The 21,167-nt window shown below is 50.0% G+C and overlaps 1 protein-coding gene across 1 annotated transcript in view; it reads left to right on the top strand.

Annotated features, from left to right (window-relative positions):
* The first annotated feature begins 1,427 nt into the window (after positions 1–1,427).
* Positions 1,428–21,167, top strand: part of FBLN7 (fibulin 7) — a 49,124-nt gene continuing 29,384 nt past the window's right edge. Inside the window, exon 1 of the mRNA XM_001087308.5 lies at positions 1,428–2,194. Coding sequence (XP_001087308.3) covers positions 1,607–2,194 — 588 coding nt within the window. The 5' untranslated portion in view covers positions 1,428–1,606. The remainder of the gene's footprint in view (positions 2,195–21,167) is intronic.

Genomic DNA, 21,167 nt, shown 5'->3' on the forward strand with positions numbered 1-21,167 from the left:
TTTGGTATAGACAGCAAACACATGAGAGATCGAGGCAGAAAATCACAATCTCCACAGGCTGCCCTGGATCAGGTCATGCTGTCCCATCCTCTCCACCTGGACAGGGAGAAGCAGGGGTATGACCATGTCTCTCTTCAGGTTGTTCAACCAGGAACGCAAAATAAGATTACATGGATCCCTTACCGGCTGCAGTGGCTCACACCTATAATCCCAGCACTTTGGGAGGCTGAGGCGGGTGGGTCATTTGAGGTCGGGAGTTCAAGACAAGCCTGGCCAACATGGTGAAAACCTGTCTCTACTAAAGATACAAAAATTAGCCAGGCATGGTGGTGCATGCCTGTAGCCCCAGCTACTTGGGAGGCTGAGGCAGGAGAATCACTTGAACCAGGGAGGCAAGGCTGCAGTGAGCTGAGATCAGGCCACTGCACTCCAGCCTGGGCAACAGAGCAAGACTCTGTCTCAAGGGGAAAAAAAAAGTTAGATGGGTCCCGTTCCACCTCCTTTGCATGGGGAAGTTGGGGGAGCAGTACTGTAGGATTTCCTGCCTAACCAGTGACCAGGAGGCCAGCCTGAACCATGTCCCCTGCTTTTTGGGGCGCTGGCTAGGTTCTGAATGTTAGTGTCTCCCCTAAATTTGTATGTTGGAAACCTCATTCCCAAGATGATGGTATTAGGAGGTGGGACATTTGGGAGGTGACTAGGTCATGAGTGCAGAGTGCTCACAAACAGGATTAGTGCCCTCAGAAAAGGGGCCCCAGAGAGCTGCCTTGCCCCTGTGAGGACACGGGAACCAGAACTCCGGCCCTCGCCAAACACTTAATCTGTTGGCACCTTGATCTTGGACCTCCCAGCCTCCAGAACTGTGAGAAATACCTTCTATTGTTTATAAGCCACTCAGTTGATGGTGTTTTGCTATAGCAGTTTGAAGGGACTAAGCCAGGATTCCAACTTTCCGCTGGGAAACAGCTCCTGCTCTGCGGTGGCAGTCTTCCCGGCTCTCCATTCCTGGAGCTCTGAGTGGGCTCAACGAAGTGAAATGGGGAAGAGGAAAAAGGGGTCTGGGGCTTGACCAGACTTGTGTGTCCCAGGACATCTGCAGCGATTGCCTTCAGAAAACCTTCCAGAAAGAATGTGAATCATGCCTTCCGGGAGCTCAGGTCTGAAGCATCTGGTTGTACCACGGCCCTGATGGCAGGGGACTTCAGACTGCTCTGCCGGCCTGGCACTTCCTGATTCGACTTTAGCAAGGCATGCCATGTTCTAGAACCTGACCTCCCATTTAAACTGAGTTTCTCCTTCCCTTGAGCAAGGAGGACAGTGAATCAGAAGGGCTGTAGATCCACTCACTGTATCACTGCGTGTCTATCTACTCACTGGGCGTGCCTGTTCTCACACTCCCATTGCATTATTTAAAGGGACACTAGTTTATTTGGATGGAGAACTCAGTCCACCCCGTGTCAAGCTTTTGAAGCCCATCTCCTGGTCCTCTTCTAGGACTGTCGGGAGGAGGGTGTCGCGTGGGCTCTGAAGTAGAACAGATCTGGGTTTGGGTTTCTGTTCGGCCACTTGTCCCTGGTGACTGAGCCTCAGTCTACCTGGTTGGGAAATGGGACAGTCAGGAGCGAACCTGCCCAGGGTGGGCTTCCAGTCACCCGCATATGTGCGGGGCACGGGCCGCCCATCCCTGCCAGGCCCTGAGGATGCCCGCGCTCGTCCTCGGCGTCGCGCCCGGCCTCCTCGGGGAGCCGCGCGGGTTGGGCGCGCTCCCAGGCGCATTCCTGGCCGGGCAGCCCCTCCTCCCTCGGCCTTAGCCAAAGGGCTGGCGCCTCCCCGCCTCGCCCGGACTGTCTCGTGCGGGCAGCTGCGGACGCTCGTGGCGCGCTGCTCCAGGGCCCGGTGCACGGCGCACCTGGACCTGAGCAAGGGCCGGGCGGCGCCGATCCCCGCGGGACGCATTGCGCTCGGGGGCCTCCTGCCTCCTTCCCTGCCCCAGCCGCCCCGGGGCCGCGCGGCGCCCCGCACCCTGCAGGGGCGGCTGCCGCATCGCTGGGACAAACTCGGCAGGGGAGGCAGACAAAGTTATTTCCCCCTCCCAAGCAGCAAGATTCCGATTGGCAAGATGGTGCCCAGCTCTCCGCGCGCGCTCTTCCTTCTGCTCCTGATCCTCGCCTGCCCCGAGCCGCGGGCTTCCCAGGTCAGTGTCCCTCCCACCTCTCTCCCCTGTCCCGCGCGCAGGGGAGGCAGCACTAAGGCTGGGGGACGTGGGCTTGCCACTTTCCACTCGGATGCCTGGGTTGAGAGGTTAGAGCGATGCCTGGGCTGGGGTTCAGTTTTCAGAGAGAGGTGCAGGGTCCCCATCTGTCATCTCAGATGCATCGCGGGCCGGGCGCCTGGGAGGACCCGGGCTAGGGTGCGAAAGCGTCGGTCCATTGGGTGAGAGGCTCCGCGTGAGAACCGCCGGGAGGAAGAAGATTTCTCAGGGATTTATGAGACATTGGTCTTTCCTGGGTTTCCATGAGAGCTCTGGATCACCCAATTAGCTTAGAAAATGTCCCCCGCCCTCCAAACTCCGACGTTTAAATTTCCAACCGAAATGTTAGAACACTCACAGGACCTTCTTAGCAGTTTGTGGCATTTCCGAGGCAGAGGTGGCCCGGGAGGTTTCTGAAGCAGTCCCTTCCTGAGCCAGCAAGGCCTTGGATGTGGGACTACATTTTCTTAAACACATATACAGGCGGCTTGCTGTTTAATTTTTCTCTTCTTGCCATTGGCATTTGTTCGAATCCCACCGGATTTATTTATTTAATACTTGACCAGATTCGCTTTTATATTAACCATTAGCAACCGATTTTTAAAATTAAGGCGAGAACTTGAATTGCCGAGTCCAGAACCCGAATCCAGCAGAGTAGCCCTGGCCAGCCAGGGTGAGGGGCCCGGCATGGACTGCCAATCCCCTACCCGCACAATGCCAACAGCAGTGGGTAGCGGAGAGCCTGCGCACACGTCCTGAATGCCTGATGCATCTCAGGCCCCCTGCGGGGTATCTTCCAGTCACTTCATTCCTGGAGCAACCCTGTGAGGTGGGGACTGCTATGCCCATTTTGCAGATAAATGAAACTGAGGCCCAGGGAGGATGGGACGTATTCAAGGTCACACAACCAGAAATGAGCAGAATAAACCCAGTCTCTCTTGTGGGACTCCAAGATTTCTTCCTTGCCTGCCGACACTTGTCCATACTCCCTGGCCCGAGACTGACTTCCCGGGCCAGGCGAGCATGCCCATGGCCACCTAAAAGCCCCTGGGGTGCAGGAACGGATTCCAGGCAGCAGAATTTGGCTCAGACAAGACTGGTGATGTTAGTGCAGAAGGTGGTGAGGCGGCATCACAGGGAGATACTCAGTGACCGGGCAGCAGAGAGCCGGTTTGGGGCCACGCTAGACTCACCCAACAGAGCAATGGGGTCTCCTGCCAAGTTTGCAGGTTACAGAAAAAAATAAAACCCCACCTCAGACCTTGAGCCCAACGCGGGAAGCACAGGTGGTTACATCCCTAAGCCGGCTCCCCCGCCTAGGCTCCAAGGAGGCAGCGTGGACAGGATGTGTGATGAGATGCTTGAGAACTAGGCCCTGCCATTTATGTGACCTTTGCTGCTTAGGGAATGAGGCAAACACCTGTCTCCTGAGGTTACCCAGAAACCAGGTGAGACCGAAGCACTTGTCACATGTTTGCACCTGCTGCACAGGCAAAGTGAGCTCACTCGGACTCTGTACCTGGAGTTTCTGGGTCCAATCCCTGTCCTGCTACATCCAGGCTTTCTCAGGTTTCTTATCCTCTAAACCTTACTGTCTTTAGCTGCAAAACACCTGTCTTAGGTGCTTTGTGAGGGGAAAGGGAACAAAAGAGATTGCCCACAGATGTTCATTTAAAAATTCTAGTGAGACTCTCTTTCACCCACAGTCCTATGTGGCGAGGGGTCTCCCCTTCTCCACCCTCACCCCTGTCTGGGCAAGCTTAAAGGGTGAATTACAAAGGAGGCCCCAGGGCCTGGTGCATGCTGGAACAAGCATTACCTGAGTCCTTCCATGCTCTGGGTCTCTGCTCAAATAAGCAATCCTCTGCAGAGACCTTCCAGATCTCTCTCTACTCTAAACAAGTCTTCTCTGCCCCTGGATTTTCTGTCTGGGCCCCCTGAAGGGCTCTGGCATAGTACCGATCGTCATTTGTAATGACATCTTTTGATAGGTTTCAAGTTTATGGTCTGCATTCCCACTATAGGGCTCCAGGGACAGGGAAACACCTGGCCTAAAAGTAGCGTGAGCCCTGGGACTCCTGAACCCACCAGTAAGAGCCGTTGGCTGGTGGAGACTCAGCAAGTTTGGAGAATGAACTGTGCCCACAGGATCATATCTTGCCATGGAGGAGATGGGAGGAGTCAGGTGGGAGGCACTGAGGATAGGCTTCCTCGACCGAGGCCCATTGACACAGCAGCTCCAAGGAGCTCTAGATGGAGGCTGCGGTGCTCCTCATGGGGGCAGGCCACAACCCTGTTTGGGGTTCCTGTTTACTGGCAAATGTGCTTGCTTTGTGTATTAGGAGACAGCTCAAGGGTAATATGATGAGCGTGTGTGTGTGTGTATCAGTGGATGTATGTGTCTGTGTGTGTAGTTGTGTGCACACACCTTTTTGCGTTGGTACCTGTGGTTGTGTGTGCATGTGTCTGTGTGAGTGACTGTATGTGTGATGGTAAGTGTATGTGTGTGTGCCTATCTGTACTGTGTGTGTGATTGGGTATGCACATGTCTTTGTGTGTCGGTGCCCGTGATTATGTCTGTGTGACTGTGTGTGTGTTACAGGGGAGGGGAGGCTGTGTGCTGCGGGGTGCTGTGTGCTGCAGGGTCCAGAGAAGCGCTCCTGTGGGGATGGAGTCTCATCTCTCTCCCGCTCTCCTCTGTGGCTGTCCACTGTGTCCCTCTTGTCAGCACATCTGTCCCAAGTCACTTTGCAGGGTTTTGTCACTGGCTGATGAAGAGCAGGTGGTCATGGGGAAGGAAGGGAGGTGGAGAAGTGTGGGGTGTGCAGAGAATGGGAACCCTTTTCTGGACACTGTGCCCACCCTGTGGCCTTCCCACTGGAAGAGAAACACCTCGTTGGGGAGACCAGAACAAATATCCAACCATCATCTCACCTCACCTTCAGCCCACAGTAGCTCCGGGCAGGCAAGGGGTGCAGGCTGCCAGCCACCTCCTCGTCTGTGTGGGGAGCTGCTATGGTGTTTCCGCAGGCTTCCCTCCCCGATCCTCTCCCTGTGATCAGATGTCACAGGTCTCCAAATTCCACCATGAGAGGTTCATTCTTTTAGTTGCCTCCTCCCATTTGATACATTGCTTTTTATAATTAAGTAAAAATAAATGTTGTTCATGTATAATTTCATGATTTTAACCATGGAACTATATTCTATGTATGGCAACCACCACCACAATCAGGATACAGAATAGTTCTACCGCCCCCAAAACTACATCATGCTGCTCTTTGAAGTTGCACCCTCTACCCACCCCAGCCCTGGCAGCCCTTATCTATTCTTTATCATTACAAGTTTGCCTTCTCCATCATGTCATACAATTTTTTTATTTTATTTTGTTTTAGAGACAGGGTTTTGCCATCTTACCTAGGCTGGTCTCGAACTCCTGGGCTCAAGCAATCCTCCCATCTCAGCCTTGTAAAGTGCTGGGATTATAGGTGTGAGTCACCGCACCCGGCCTCCACAATGTCATATAAATGGAAAAGAGTACATGGCCTTTTGAGTTTAGTTTCTTTAATCTCATTTGCCCTGAGAATATGCGTTGGGCAGTGCTTGTGGCTCTAGCATTTACCCCGAGATAACTTTGTCACAAAATATCTCGCTTTTATTATTTTCACATTGCTCTAGTATATCAACTTTGGAAAAAACAGACATCATTCTATTTATAGAATTCTGTTCTTAGTAGTGGTATTTCCATTTACAAAATGTAGTAATTCTTGATCGCTGAAAATGTCAAATCCTAGAAAACATAGCACTCCTACGCGTGATATTAACATTGCTTTGGAACAGTTGTTGGCCAAAGATTCAATTGATGCATCCGATTTTTCCAAAATAGATGATTCTGATGATTCAGACAATGCTGATGTTAGTCCTACTTAGAAATAACTACAAGAACAGTTTTTATATTTAATGTTCACATTGAAAACCATTCAGATTTGCTTCAGCGTCAAAGAGCATGTTTCTGTAAAATTAAATGAGCACTGGCAGTAAGGGGCACTTTTGTTTTTTCTAAATGAGAAAAGGGTTAGCTTCGTATAATGCATCTAAGAATCACCCAAGCCATAGGCTCCTTTTAGTTTTAGTTTTTGTTTTCGTTTTTCATTTTTTTTGTTTTTTGTTTTAGTTTTGTTTTTCTGAGACGGAGTCTTGCTCTGTCACCCAGGCTGGAGTGCAGTGGCGTGATCTTGGCTCACTGCCACTTCCGCCTACTGGGTTCAAGTGATTCCCCTGCCTTAGCCTCCCAAGTAGCTGAGATTACAGGTGCTCGCCACCACGCCCGGCTAATTTTTGTATTTTTTTTACTAGAGACAGGGTTTCACCGTGTTGGTCAGGCTAGTCTCAAACTCCTGACCTCAGGTGATCCACCCGCCTCGGCTTCCCCAACTGCTGGGATTACAGGCGTGAGCCACTGCGCCTGGCCAGGCTCCTTTTTATTGCTGAGTGGGGCTTTGTGGTATGAGTGTACTCTTGTTTGTTTATCAGGTCACCCACTGAACAACACCCACCCGTGCTGTCATTCCAGTTTTGGGCAATTGTGAATACAGCTGGTATAAGCATTCACATATGCTTTTCATGTGAATGTATTTTCATTTCTTACGAGTAAATACCTGGGAGGGGGATTGCTGGGTCATATGGTAAATGTGTGTTTAACTTCGTAAGAAACTGCCCAACTACATTCCGTATTAGTTTTATCACTTTACATTTATGAAAGACCTCACTACACTGCATCCTTACCGGCACTTAGAGTTCTCAGATTGATTTGTTTTTCTCCAAGTCATTCTAGTAACTATGTAATAGTACCTCATTGTGGTTTTAATTTCCATTGCTCTAATGACTAATGATGTTGAACATCTCTTCATGTGCTTATTTGCCAAATAGTCTATTGGGCAAAACGTCTGTTCAAGCCTTCTGCCCATTTAAAAAAAGGATTGTTTGTTTCTTTTTCTTTCTTTTTATTTTTTGAGACAAGGTCTTGCTACGTTGCCCAGGCCAGCAGCATAGCTCAAGTGACCCTCCTGCCTCAGCCTCTGGAGTATTTGGGATTACAGGCGAACCCTGACTGTTTTAAATAAATTTTGAGCACTCTTTATGTATTCTAAATACAAGGCTTTTTTGGATATGTGAGTTATAAATATTTTCTCTCAGTTTGTAGCTTGTCTTAACAGTGCCTTTTGCAGAGCAAATTTTTAAATTTTAATGAAGTTTAGTTTATCAATTTTTTATTTTAATGGATTGTGTTTTGGGTGTCAAGTCTAAGCACTCTTGGCCTAACCTCAGGTCATGAAAATTTGCTTCTAAAATTTTTACAGTTTTGCATTTTTATTATAATCCGTGTTGAGTTACTTTTTTCTTTCTTTTTTCTTTTCTGAGATGGAGTCTCGCTCTGTCGCCCAGGCTGGAGTGCAGTGGCCGGATCTCAGCTCACTGCAAGCTCCGCCTCCCGGGTTCCGGCCATTCTCCTGCCTCAGCCTCGGGAGTAGCTGGGACTACAGGCGCCCGCCACCTCGCCCGGCTAGTTTTTTGTATTTTTTAGTAGAGACCGGGTTTCACCGTGTTAGCCAGGATGGTCTCGATCTCCTGATCTCGTGATCCGCCCATCTCGGCCTCCCAAAGTGCTGGGATTACAGGCTTGAGCCACCGCGCCCGGCCGGGTTACTTTTTAAAAATAAGGCGTGAGATTCATGTTGAGGGCCACTTTTTCGTGTGGATATCCAATTGTTCCAACACCATTTGTTGTTGAAAGACTACTGATTCGCAAACTTGCCCTCAGCAACTGTCAAAAATCAGTTCATCATACATGTATGGGGCAATTTCTGCCAATAACACACTTATCTGGATTACTGTAGTAAATCTTAAAATTGAGTAAAGTGAGTCCTCCAACTTTATTATCCCTTTTCAAAATTCCTTTGGCTATTCTAGTTTCTTTGCCTTTCCATTACAATTTCAGAGTCAGTTGTCTATATCTATAAGAAATTCTACTGGGCCGGGCACAGTGGCTCACGCCTGTAATCCCAGCGCTTTGGGAAGGGAAGGTGGCAGACCACCTGAGGTCAGGAGTTCGAGACCAGTCTGGCAAACATGGTAAAACCCCGTCTCTACCAAAAATACATAATTAACAAGGTGTGGTGGCACATGCCTGTAGTCCCAGCTACTCGGGGGCTGAGGCAGGAGAATTGCTTGAACCTGGGAGGCAGAGGTTGCAGTGAGCCATGAGCTGAGATTGCGCCATGGCACTCCAGCCTGGGCAACAAGAGCGAAACTCTGTCTCAAAAACAACAACAACTACTACTGGAATTTTTATTGGAATTGCATTAAATCTATAGATCAATTAGAGGAGAAATGGCATCTTAAATGTATTTAGTCTTCCAATCTGTGAACACAATATATCTTTCTACTTATTTAGATATTCTTTGATTTCTTTCATCAGTACATATTTTTTTAGTTTTCAACACAAACATGCTGTGTTAGACTTATACCTAATTATTTCATTTTTGAAGCTATTTTAAATAGTTTTTTAAAAAATTCATTTCCAAGTGGATATCCCCAGTATGGAGAAATCCAATGGGCTTTTCTGCATTGACCTTGTATCTTGTGACCTTGTGGAACTCAATCATTATTTATAGGGAATTTAAAAAAAGTACATTTCCTGGGGTTTTTTACATGGACAATCACGTCATCTATGTTATTGGAGCAGTTTTATTTCTTCCTTTTTAATGTATGTGTCATTTATTTATGTATTTAGCCTTTTTACATGGACTAAAATTTCAAATACAATTTTTAACAGGAGAGCGAACATTCTTGCCTTGTTCTAGAACTTAGGAAGAAAGGATGCGTTTTTTCAACATTAAGTATGGTTCTGGCTGTAGGTTTTTTGTAGGTATCGCTTGTCTGGCTAAGGTTTCCTTCTTGTCCTAGTTTGATACAATACTTATTATGAATGGACATTGAATTTTTTCACGTGCTTTTTTTTTCTACTTCACCTGATATGGTCCTGTGGTTTTTCTTTAGTCTGTTAATAAGGTGGATTTTCTGTCTTCTGGAAGACATGGTGTAGAATTGGTGCCAGTTATTCTGGCACCAATGTCTAGTAGAATTTACCAATGAAACCATGTGGGCCTGGAGGCTTCTGGAAAGTTTTAACTATGAATTCAATTTCTTAGATACAGAGCAATTTAGGTTAGCAATTTTTCTTCCCTGGGGTGAGTTTTGGTAATTTGTATCTTTCAAGAAATTGGTCCATAGCACCTCTCTCTTGAGGCACCTACTTCTAAATACCCTAGGGACCACTCCGCATTTCTACACAATTGATTTCCTTTAATGACAGATGAGTGCTTTGTTCCATAATCCACTATAGAGCCAAATAGTTCCCTATGATTAATTTCCTTTCTTGTGTAACTTTTTAATTTTCCTAGAGTTTATTCCCTTTTGCCTCAGTCTGCCGTCTACACAAGCACAATTGTTTCCAGGATCTCTTTCCCAGTCAGTGTTCTGCCAGGGCTTCTTGTCCCTGGAGCCCAGACTCCCCGGGCCTCTCTGCATTCGGCTCCCGCCTTGCTGCTGCCCTCCCTGGGCTCGTGGCCCTGCGGCTACACAGGGGCTTTGGGAGACAGTCTCTCTGCTATCCTTAGCTGGAGTCTACATTTTTGAGATCACATGTCTTCCTCTTTCTTTGGCTTACTCCCTTATTTTTTTGAACACATCCTTAGGAAAATGATTTTTAACTCATTATTGCTGGGCTTGTCAAATCACTTGCCTACAGTAGATATCACAGTTTTTGTACATGGAAACTTTAAAGCAGCCAACAGTAGCATCATGATCCCAGGTTGTAGGTAGGGGGGGTCTTCTGTGGCCAAGAAAGTGGCGGCTGAATCCTACAGTTGGGAGCAAGGCCAGAGGAGGAAGTGAGAGGAGGAAAGCTGACCCGCGCTGTCTCCGACTCACTGCCCGCCAGCTCTCCTCCCCGCTGACTTCCCAGAGAAAACCAAGACCTCGCGCTGGAACAGGACTTAAGACTTATTTCTTGGTCTGAGAAAAAAAAAATGAACTGAAGGGTGGAAAAACGAAAACAAAAGCTTGCTCCTTCCCGGCCTAGGGTGGCCTGGGAAGTCGCCCCATCAGTGTCAATTTAGCTGCCGATTCGGATCGATTGCCTGGGACTGCCTAGAGTCCAGGTTGAGATGGCTCATCGGTCACTCTAGAGCTTGGCATGAAAGGACACCATGATTGACAGGAGTATCTGCCCTCGTCCTAGCACCAGGAGTGTTCACTAACCCTGAAACAGAGATTTTAATACTAATACATGAAGATGAGCTGTAACAGCAGGGGCTTGTGAATCATTCAGATCTATTGATCTGAAATAAATACCTCTGTCTAAAATGAGGTATTTCATAAAACAGATATTTGGTGCCTACAATGGCCCAGGCACTGGGAACAAAACAGACAGTGATCCTGCTTTGATTTTAAGAGAGCAGCTCTGGATCTGAAGTTGGCAGGCCAGGGGAGCGATTTGAGTTGAGCTCAGCTGGTCTGCTGTGCTAGTCAGGGCCAGACTCAGCTCATCTGGACTGGCCTTGCTCGTTTGTCTGTGGTCAGCTGCCAAGCTAGCTGGGGCTGGTTGGTCTAGGGCAGCTCATCTGGTGCATGCAGGCTCTGCTCCATGAGGCCTCTCATCCTCCAGGAGGCTAGCTGGGGCTTTTCTCATGGTGGTTGTGGTGGTGGTGATGGTGGTCGTAGAGCACCAAGACTGAGCAGAAGCTCGCAGACTTCTTGAGATCCGGCCTTGGAACTGGAGCATGACTTCCACTGCATCCTGTTGGCCAAAGCAAGCGACAAGTCCAGCCCAGATATGAAAGGTGGGAAAATAGACTTCCTTTTCGATTTCAAGTACAACTTTTGAAATCGAGAGAAGACAGCAGAGTCTTCTTGCATATGGTGTTGGCACAGGGAGGAAGATCTGGGGTGGTTTTTGCAAATCCTCCATCATAGTGACCCAGAGACTTACTCCCACAGGCGCCTGTGTTTAGACAAATGGGTGGAATCAGGGCATGGTGGTGATGGGGAGTAAGAAGATCCCCTGGCATCTTCTGCTTTCTCTAGCAGCCTCCACTTCTCCCCGGCACATTCAAGAATGTGATCTATGTCCTGTCAAGGGCAGCCCTGATTGCAGAGGAGAATGGAAGCCCCCTTGCTCCCTTGGGGTCATTTCTGGCCCTGGGGGCATTGGGCAGTGAGTGTAAAGGGCCCGGGCCACACCATGGCCCACTGGGAAAGCAAACATGGCCAGCCAGTTCAGTGGTTTCTTGGGCTAGCCTGGAGTCTTTCAATCAGGAACAGATGTCCTCCCAGGTCTGCTCACCCTGGGGAATCCTATTTGGCACTAGACTTGATTCCAGGTAGGTCAAGCCAGATGCCTTTGAAGCTGCTTGCCTTCCTTTTGGGTACCAGCCCTCCCTCCATATGCTGGCTCAGACCTGCCTCTCAGCCAGCTGTGCCAGGAGTAGTGTCCATTGTTTGGGCACAGCTGTTGACAAAGGCCTAACTGTGCTGGCCACTCTCCCCTGATCCATAGGGGAAAAGGTTTGTGCACACCTGGGGCTCCAGGGAAGACTCCCGGGGTGGGTTGAACTTTCTTTATCCTTTCAAACTCCCTGTCAGGACTTCCCATGCTCTTCACTAACTGCCTGAAACCTAAAATAAGGACATGACACACATTTTCGTTAAAGAAAAAATAAGCACCCATAATTTGACTGGACCCAAACCCATCCATTTGTACAAGTCTCAAGTACAATTTGTAACTCAAGTAAGTAAAATGTGTATCTCAAGGAAGTAACCATCTCCCCTCCTGTACGTAGGAAAATGTGTTCCTCTCTGGGCACCAGAATCTCTCAAAGGAGGCAGCCTTGATGGGAAGTGAGACCCAAGGAACTCAGCATGGGGCTGGGTTCCTAAGTACTAAGATTGAGACATGACAGTTTTTCGCATCAAAGACCAGAGGCATGGGGGATGTTGGTGGTGACTGGGAGGGAACTGGAAAGTCCCCAGCCACCCTTGGCGCTGCTTTTGCCATCTGGTTGGCCACTGTCTGAGACAATTCCCCCCCCGCTGGAGATCAGTTGCCTCTGGACCTTAGATGGAAGGGGAGGGTGCTGTGAGCCCTGAAGCAGCCCTTCCCCATGCTTATCCCATCTCTGAAGGAGGGGCTGGGGTCAGAGAGCAAGACCAGCAACTGGTTGCATTGCCCAGAAAGCCTTACCCGCCCTCGGGGAGCTGAGAGCATCAGATGAATCCTGGGCTGATTTGAACACCGAGAGAGGACCACTGAGCTCCAAGAGAGGGGTCTCTGCAGTACTAGAAGAAAAAAAAAATGCGTCCAGAGAAGAAGAATCAGACTGCAGTATAGAAACATACAAACATGTTAGTATCACCTGAATGGGTCAATATCACTTCAGGGCTCCTGCAATTTAGGCCTTTTCTCTGATTGCATGACCAAAAGAATCTAACTAGTAAGATAATGTGCTCATCCCACAACTATGTCCTGAGAGGCTAGCACAGGAAAGATGCTGTTCTGGGAGACAGCAGGGCCTGAGGCAGCGTAGCAGGTGGTGAAGATTCCCAGGCCTGGCTCGGTCTTGGCTCAGATCCTCCCTGGTTGACTGATGTGGGGCAAGTTCCTGCCCCTTGTGAATCAGTTTCTTCCTCTGAACAGTGGAGATAATAGACATTCCCATCTCATGGGCTCATAGTTGAAGAAAATGAATCATATTCAAAGACCAGGTCTATCACAAATGCTCAATACGTGACAGGAGAGAGAAAGATGCAGCTGGCACAGTCCCCACTGCCACTTAGCTCACCAAGCAGGAAGAGAAAAACCAGACAAATTGGAAAAGTATCAGAGGACCAGCAATTGCCTAAGCAGGGTGCTGCATTGGAGGGTGGCCACGAGGCTACTCCAGGTTAAGCAAGCAGACAGGGGCTGTCTAAGGAGAGGACTTCTAAGTTGAAATGGAAAGACAACTCTAGAGGATTCAACTCTAGGGGACTCAACTCTAGAGGACCTGGGGGCAGATTCCCTGGGCAGAGGACCCAGCCAGTGCTAAGGCCCCGAGGTGGATATAGCTCGGGGAGGTTCGCGGTGAGAGGGCCTGGATCCCGCTGGCAGCGTGGGCAAACGGGAAGGGAAGGATCAAATGACAGTGGTGTGCCTGGGCACATTGTCAGGGTCCTGGGCCTTGGAATCTTTATTCTTGAAGTAACTAACTTGGATGGCGGTGAAGGCTAAATAAAAAGTAGGGTGTGTTTTCTGATTTTCCTACTCTCTCTAGGGGAAAAATCCCAAGGGTTTCTGAGTGGGCTGGCAATGGTGCAACAGTAATTATCCTCTCCTGTACCACAGCGGTCCTGTCCCACCTCCCCTCCCTGCATCCTCACTTGCCTTCGTAAAATCTGTATTTCGCAAAGACAGAGGTCAGAGGCGGGACCGCATCACGCCCCTGCCTACACCCCACAACTAGTCTCCTCGCCCCTGAGAATAAAGGGAAGCTCCTCACCATGCAGCTGACAGAATGTATTAGTTTTTCATTGCTGCCTTCTTTGATTCCTTCTTATCTGCTAAACTTTATCTCCCTTCTATATTCATATTGTGTTAAATCCCAAAAGGAAATAGACAAAATGTGCCGCCATTTTTGCTGGTAGGAGGCTATCAGGTTGTGAGATGTGAGGAGAAGGCTCATGTACCAGGCTTGCGTGCCTAGGAGGGGATTGCAGCTTCTGGACGCCATGTGTGTGGACCCCAAGCTCCTCGCTTGGCTTGGGCACAGGGGGCCTCAGAGACTTGCTGAAGATAATACTGAGGCTGTGAAAGGCACAACCCAGTCCACAGGTGCAGGCGGCATCTGGACAAAGGTTAGCTGGGTAGCAAGCAGGTGAAATGGGGAAAATGGGTTTGGGTGGTGAGATGAGCAAGAGATTGTCTGTGGCTCATACTTATGCCATTCCTTCACTCCTCATTCACTCATTCACTCATTTCCTCATTCAGACAAGCATCTAGTGTACACTCAGATCCTATTCTCAGTGTCAACAATTCCAAGTTGTCTACAATTTGTTTTCTGTCCTCAAGAATGCCAAGGGGCCAGGGGAGCGGTGACTGGGAGGGTGACCAAAGGTGGGCACCAAGGCTTTCGAGGGGGTGCTGTGAAGTGAGAGGATGAACGAGGCAGGACTCACGAAGGTTCTCTGTGCACCCCTCTCTAAGGTGAGTCCAGCCATCTTGTCACAACAGGGGCTGGAGAAGGCACGCTGGGTTTTAAATCCTGGATAGGCCACCGTGGGTCAGAGACTTACGCGGCTTCCGCCCCTGTCAAGTGGGTGTTGTAATGGTGCCACGTCCTGGGCTATCACGGGTTCCTGTGTGAAGTGTGGTCACAGTGCCGGCTCTTGGCACCCGCTGTTGTTGTCATCGCTCCCGTGGCTGTTTTAAAAACCAGACTGGAATGGGGCATGGAGCGTAAATGTAGAATTACAGGCAGCCAGCAGGGTTCAAACTCAAAGTACCCTGAGCAACCTGGGGTACAGAGCCCCAAAGGGAGGCTCCAGCTGGAGGGCTGGGGTGGTTAATTTTATGTGTCAATTTAGTTAAGACATGGTTTTCAGGTATTTGCTCAAACACCAGTCCAGATGTTGCTGGGAAGCGATTGTTTAGATACGACTAGCATTTCAATCAGCAGCCTTTGAGAAAAGCAGATTCGCCTCCTAATGTGGGTGGCCCTCATGCAAAAGACTGAGGTCCCCCCAGGAGGGAGTTCTGCCTCCACACTGCCTTCTGCCTTTGACCTTGAGCTGTAGCATCACCTGCAACTGGCCCTGGGTCTCCAGCCTGCTCCTGCCCTGCGGAGGTTGGACTTGCCAGCCCCCACAACTGTGTGACGGTTCCTTAAAATTCCTTAAAATTGGACTTGCCAGCCCCCACAACTGCGTGACAATCCCTTAAAATCTCTCTTTCTCTTTCCATATATTAATAAGTATGTTATATATTACAATATTACATATGTATACGTATGTGTGTGTGTGTGTGTGTATAATATATATCTCTTTCGTATTGCTTCTGTTTCTGTAAAGAGTTCTGACTAATCCAAAGGCCTTGGGCAACTCCCCAAGTGAAATTCTCTCACTTCCCTCAGAAGCGCCCACTTTCTTTCCTCGTATATGTGGGTGCTGAGCAGAGGTCTCTGGCACGAAAAGTAGTCGAGGATTTATAACCCGCCTCTGGCTCGGTTGAAAAATAAAAATAAGTTCTGGAGAAAGCACATTCACGAATTCGACATGACTCAGACGCGGAAGGCTCCGAGCCTTGGCCAGCAGGCACACATTTGGCAAGTTGCTCGGTCCTTTCAGAGACCTAAGGCATCAAAACATCTGTGTTCCCATTAGCAAAATGCTGACATGACGCATAGCTGTGGCTTGGGAGAAACCAGCATGGGAGACGGCCCCTCCAAGTCTAGGGGTCATCCGTGGCCATTGGAGGTCTCGGAGCTCTATTGTCACCAAAGAGGCTCTCAAAAGGTGTCACAGTACCAAGACTGCCACTGTGAGGAAGACCATAGAGCCAGGTTACAGAAGAACAGAAGCCCCAAGGACCAGTCCCCATGTTCCCATACACACCCCTGAAGCTTCTCCGTGCCCTCTGGTGCCTTCAGAGCAGGTTCCGGGTGAACCCAAACAGCGCGGGGGTCTGGGTGGGATGGGAGGGGTCAGGCCTGCTGGCAGGGAACTGGGTAAGCCGGGGGACACACACCCATTTTTGGCTGTGTCCACCCCTGGACCAGGAGGTGGGGTCTGGGGGTATGAAATGTCTCTGGAGGCCCAGCAGTCCTGGAAGTGCTGGTTGGTTGTCAGAGGAAGGAAGTCTCGGGATCTCAGGAATCTTCCATGGACCTGCCGGAGTAAACGTTGTGAGAGAAGGGGCTGGAAGGGAGATGGACAAGAATTCCTACAGAAGGGCAGGGGTGGATGGAGCATTCCATGGGCCTTCTTGCTCCCAAGAGCCTTAAAACCAGCTCCTCCCCTCGCCCAGCTCTCAGCACTGGCCTGCGTCTTCCAGAACCATCCGTGCCGCCTCTACTCCAGCTTGGAAAAACCTGGATGGGGTGACATCTGTTGTTCCTTCTCTAACTGGTTCTCTGCAAACATTGCCATTGGTCTCAAGTTAGATGAAGTACTCACCCCTTTAAAGGGTTTCATAACGGAAACGGTAAACCTTGATATTTTTCTCCTTTTCAAAGATGGAAGAGAATGTCCATCTTTGGACATTCACTGAATGTCTCCTCTTGGTTCCATTTCCAAGAAGTTATTAACTCATAGAAATGGAAACTATTTGTCATTATTTATTGTCGGTGGCATAAGCTGGGCCATGACCGGTTTTGAAGGGATGAAAATTTACACCATTTGAGGGGATCGCTCTAAGAAAAAGATTTAAAACAGGGGCCCCTCAAGAGCCCGGGAAGAGGCCTGGGAAAGTGAGGAGCCAGACATGGCAGCTTCCTCAGCTTCAAGGGGATGGCCTCTGGAACATGCTCTGTCCTTCCTGGGGTGCAGGGACCTCCCCTTGCCACCCTGTCTAGATCTGACCTTCACCCAATCCCATCTTGGTGAGCGGGAGGTGAGTTCTGGAGGGCTGTGCAGAGCCTGGGGCTGCTTTTCACAGTTGGAACCTGGAACCCTGAGATGGGAAAGCCCCGCCCAAAATCCAGGCCTTCACTGGACAGCAGGTGGACAGCCCCTGAGCGTCCGGCCGGCTTCCTGTCCGTCCCACAGCCCCTCACGGCACCCTCGGCCTGTCCTTGGCAAAGGCCACGTGTGCATGGAAGGAAATGGCCTGCTCCCATGCATGGCTCAGAGCAGGGGAGGGTGGTGGGTTTGGGAGGGGAATGGCAGACAACTGTGGCTGTGGACAAGGAGGCCCCTGCCCAGACTGAAAAGAGAGTTCACTGAGGAACAGAAGTAGAACTGAGACGCAGAGACAGACGGGTTGCTCTGCTCGTTAACGTGAAAATGATGCCACAGCCAGTGTGGAGGGGAAAGAGCTGACAGAACCTGCATCCTGTGGGGCTGCGTGATGACGTCTGTGCAAGGGAGCACCTGTGTCTAACCCGAGACTTGAAACCTAACAAAAAGTTAACAGCGGTTGTCTCTGGTTGTGGGACTTGTTCTTTGTTTGAATGCATTTTTCTGCATTTTGAATTGTTTTGCAGATATTATGCTTTCTTTTTATGATCAAGCAAAATGATAAGCTTTCTCAGCTTGGAAAAATGAGGCACTGGGGTCTCAGGCCCCTCACGTGACCTCATTTGTCCCCATATGCGGGTCTCTCATGGGTGCTTGTCTTGGTATGTAAGGATTCCAGCTTCATCATCTAGCTTTGCAAAGGAGCTCGGTGATGCCTGTGCCTGTGCCTGTGCCAAATCAGGTGACAGATGAGCATGGCATCCAGGATCTTTCCTGTTAGGAGCAGCTGCACCTCAGACCCTCAAACCTCATGTCAAAGGCCCGGATACTCTCTGCTTCTCGGGCTCCCTGGCCCCAACCCCGGCATGCTGGCTTGCCGAGAGCAGCAAAGAGCTTCCTTGTACCACACTCTGTTTCATTAGCCTCACTCCAGAGAGGCTGGGATGGGCCAGAACCTCCTGACATTCCCTCGGCAAGTCAGCCTGCAGCCTTTCGGTCTCCCTCCCCGCCTGGGATGGAGATGCGGCCTTGGTTTGCTTGGTCTTGAAGATGTTTAAGGTTTTTCAGTGGCAGCTGGCAAGCTGGGCACATCTCACCTCCAGTGAGCACCGGGGAGAAAGCAGCTGGCGCCTGTTGCCCACGGAGCAGGAAGTGTCACTGGAAGCAGAGGGCAGTTGTGCCTGGAGCCAGCAGCATTGGGGTTAGAAATACTTGGCTGCCCAGCGGCCCAGTGGAAAACAAGTCCCTGTCCCTCCACACACACTCCTTTACTTCCTGGAGCCCCAGGCCATCACCCCAGGTTCCTGGCAGTATGCTTGCCCTTCCCAGCACAGCCTTTGGCACAGATTTCTCCCAGCTTCAAAACTGAGCCCTCCATGTACCCGGGGCAGTTGCGGCTCCGAGAGCCCTCTTTCAGCGGCCAGGGCCTGGTCAGCTCATCCCGGCTGGATGTGGGCAAGGGCGTCTCCTCCGCCTTCCCTTCACGCTTCCTGCCCCCACTGCCCAGGCGCCCAACCCGAACTTTGCCCAGGAGTTAGAAATCTACTGTAGGGCATTTGGTCTCAGTCCTATCCATCCCTAGTGCAAATTCATCATTAAGATCATTCACCACACAGGAGCCTGTGAGAGCAAAGGAGGCAGTCCACTGGGGTGGCTGGCGGGGCTAAGTGGGAGTCAGAGTTCCCCGCCTGGCTCTACGGCTACTAAGCCCCATGATTTGGGGCAAGGTGTTTGCCTTTCAGCCTCCATATCTTTCTCTATGAAATGGAGACAAGCCCCATTTCTCCGCAGGGTTTCTGCCAGCCAGTAGCTGAACTATTCTTTGCTACAGCGAAGAAGCTCTTTGTAGACTGTACACAAATGTAATTGACATGTAAGCCATGAAGTCATCTATAAAAGCAGAGCCCCCCCCTTTTTAAGGAAGGGGGGGACGTGGGTGTGGGAAATCAGGTTTGGGTGGGAGGGCTGCACCGTGCTGGGCAGGTATGGGATTGCAGGAGGTTGCTCCCGAGTGCCCCAGGACCTCCGTGGGCGGGACCACAATGGGGGAGAGGAAGGAAAACAAACCAAACTTCTCTTCCGAGCAATTGCGTTTGGGGCTGTGCCTCCTCAGGCCCTGGGTATGGTGGGGGCCCAGGAGCCCCCGGGATTAACGAGTTCCAGGGGCAACTGGGGATTCAACTTTGTCAAAAGCATCCATTCAGTCTGGCCAGTGAGTCATCTGGTGAAATCTCCACGGTGCAGAGGCCTGGCAGCCTCCCTGGGAGAGTGGCAGTGGCTCCGTTCCCATCAAGATGGTGGTGGTGGTTGTGGTTGTGGTGCTTCGCTGCAAGCCACCTTGGCTGTGGGGGCCACACGCCTCCCTGCCGCTTTACTGCCCCACTGTCTTTTAGACAGTTTTTCTTTTCTTTTTTCTTTTTTTTTTTTGAGATGGAGTCTTGCTCTGTTGCCCAGGCTGGAGTGCAGTGGCCGGATCTCAGCTCACTGCAAGCTCCGCCTCCCGAGTTTACACCATTCTCCTGCCTCAGCCCCCCGAGTAGCTGGGACTACAGGTGCCCACCACCTCGCCTGGCTAGTTTTTTGTATTTTTTAGTAGAGACAGGGTTTCACTGTGTTAGCCAGGATGGTCTCGATCTCCTGACCTTGTGATCCGCCCGTCTCGGCCTCCCAAAGTGCTGGGATTACAGGCTTGAGCCACCGCGCCCGGCTCCTTTTTTTTAAATTATAAAACCAATACTCAGTAGAAAAAAAATTAAGTATAAAAAATAAAATTAAGGCTGGGTGTGATGGCTCATGCCTGTAATCCTAGCACTTTGGGAGGCTGAGGCAGGCAGATCACCTGAGGTCAGGAGTTTGAGACCAGCCTAGACAACATGGCGAAACCCCATCTCCACTAAAAATACAAAAATTAGCGGGGCATGGCGGCGGGCACCTGTAATCTCAGCTACTAGGGAAGCTGAGGCATGAGAATCGCTTGAACCCCGGAGGTGGAGGTTGTAGTGAGTTGAGATTGTGCCACTGCCCTCCAGCCTGGTGACAGAGCGAGACTCCATCTCAAAAACAAACAAACAAACAAAACAAATTAAATAAAACATAATCCATAAGCCTATCCCTAAAGATAACCATCATCATTGTCTTGATGTGTCTCCTGTCTCCTTTACAGGCAGCAGAGTCCAGGCTGTGCTGTTATAACACACAGCCCCCAGTGAATGTGAATGGCCTCAGTAGAGACCTCCTTGCTCCACAAGGCCGAGGTCCCATCTCTCCCCACTTGATTCACCCCTCCTTTACTACTTTTCATGTTCTGGCTCTTTTTCTTAATTAGGCAATTACTTTTTTTTGAGGCAGGGTCTCACTCTGTCACCAAAGCTGAGTGCAGTGGGGCAATCATGACTCACTGCAGCCTCAACCTCCCAGGCTCAAGTGATCTTCCCGCCTACAGGCATGCACCACCATGCCCAATTAATTTTTTATTTTTTGTAGAGACAGGCTCTTAGTCTGTTGCCCGGGGTGGTCTTGAACTCCTGGACGTAAGTGATCCCAAAGTGCCAGGATTACAGGTGTGAGCCACTGCACCCAACCTGTCCTGGTTCTTAAAGGCAATTGAGATTGGAAATATTTAGTTTGGTTTTGTTGTTGTTTTCGAGATAGGGTCTCACTGTTATCCAGGCTGGAGTGCAGTGATGTGATTACAGCTCACTGCAACCTCCCTCCCAGGCTCAGGCAATCCTCCCACCTCAGCCTTCCAAGTAGCTGGCACTACAGGCCTATACCACCGGGCTTGGCTAGTTTTTTTGTTTTTAATTATTTTATTTTATGTATTATTTTGAGACAGAGTCTTGCTCTGTTGCCCAGGCTGGAGTGTAATGTTGCAATCTCAGCTCACTGCAACCTCTGCCTCCCAGGTTCAAGCGATTCTGCTGCCTCAGCCTCCCAAGTACCTGGGATTACAGACACCTGCCACCATGCCCGGCTAATTTTTAAAATATTTTTACTTGAGTCTGAGTTTCACCATGTTGGCCAGGCTGGTTTCGAACTTCTGACCTCACATGATCCGCTCGGCTCAGCCTCCCAAAGTGCTAGGATTACAGGCGTGAACCACCGCACGTGGCTGAATTTTTAAATTTTTTGTAAAGATGAGGTCTCACTA

Source organism: Macaca mulatta, chromosome 13 (genome assembly GCF_049350105.2).
Source record: "Macaca mulatta isolate MMU2019108-1 chromosome 13, T2T-MMU8v2.0, whole genome shotgun sequence".
Taxonomy (NCBI): Eukaryota; Metazoa; Chordata; class Mammalia; order Primates; family Cercopithecidae; genus Macaca; species Macaca mulatta.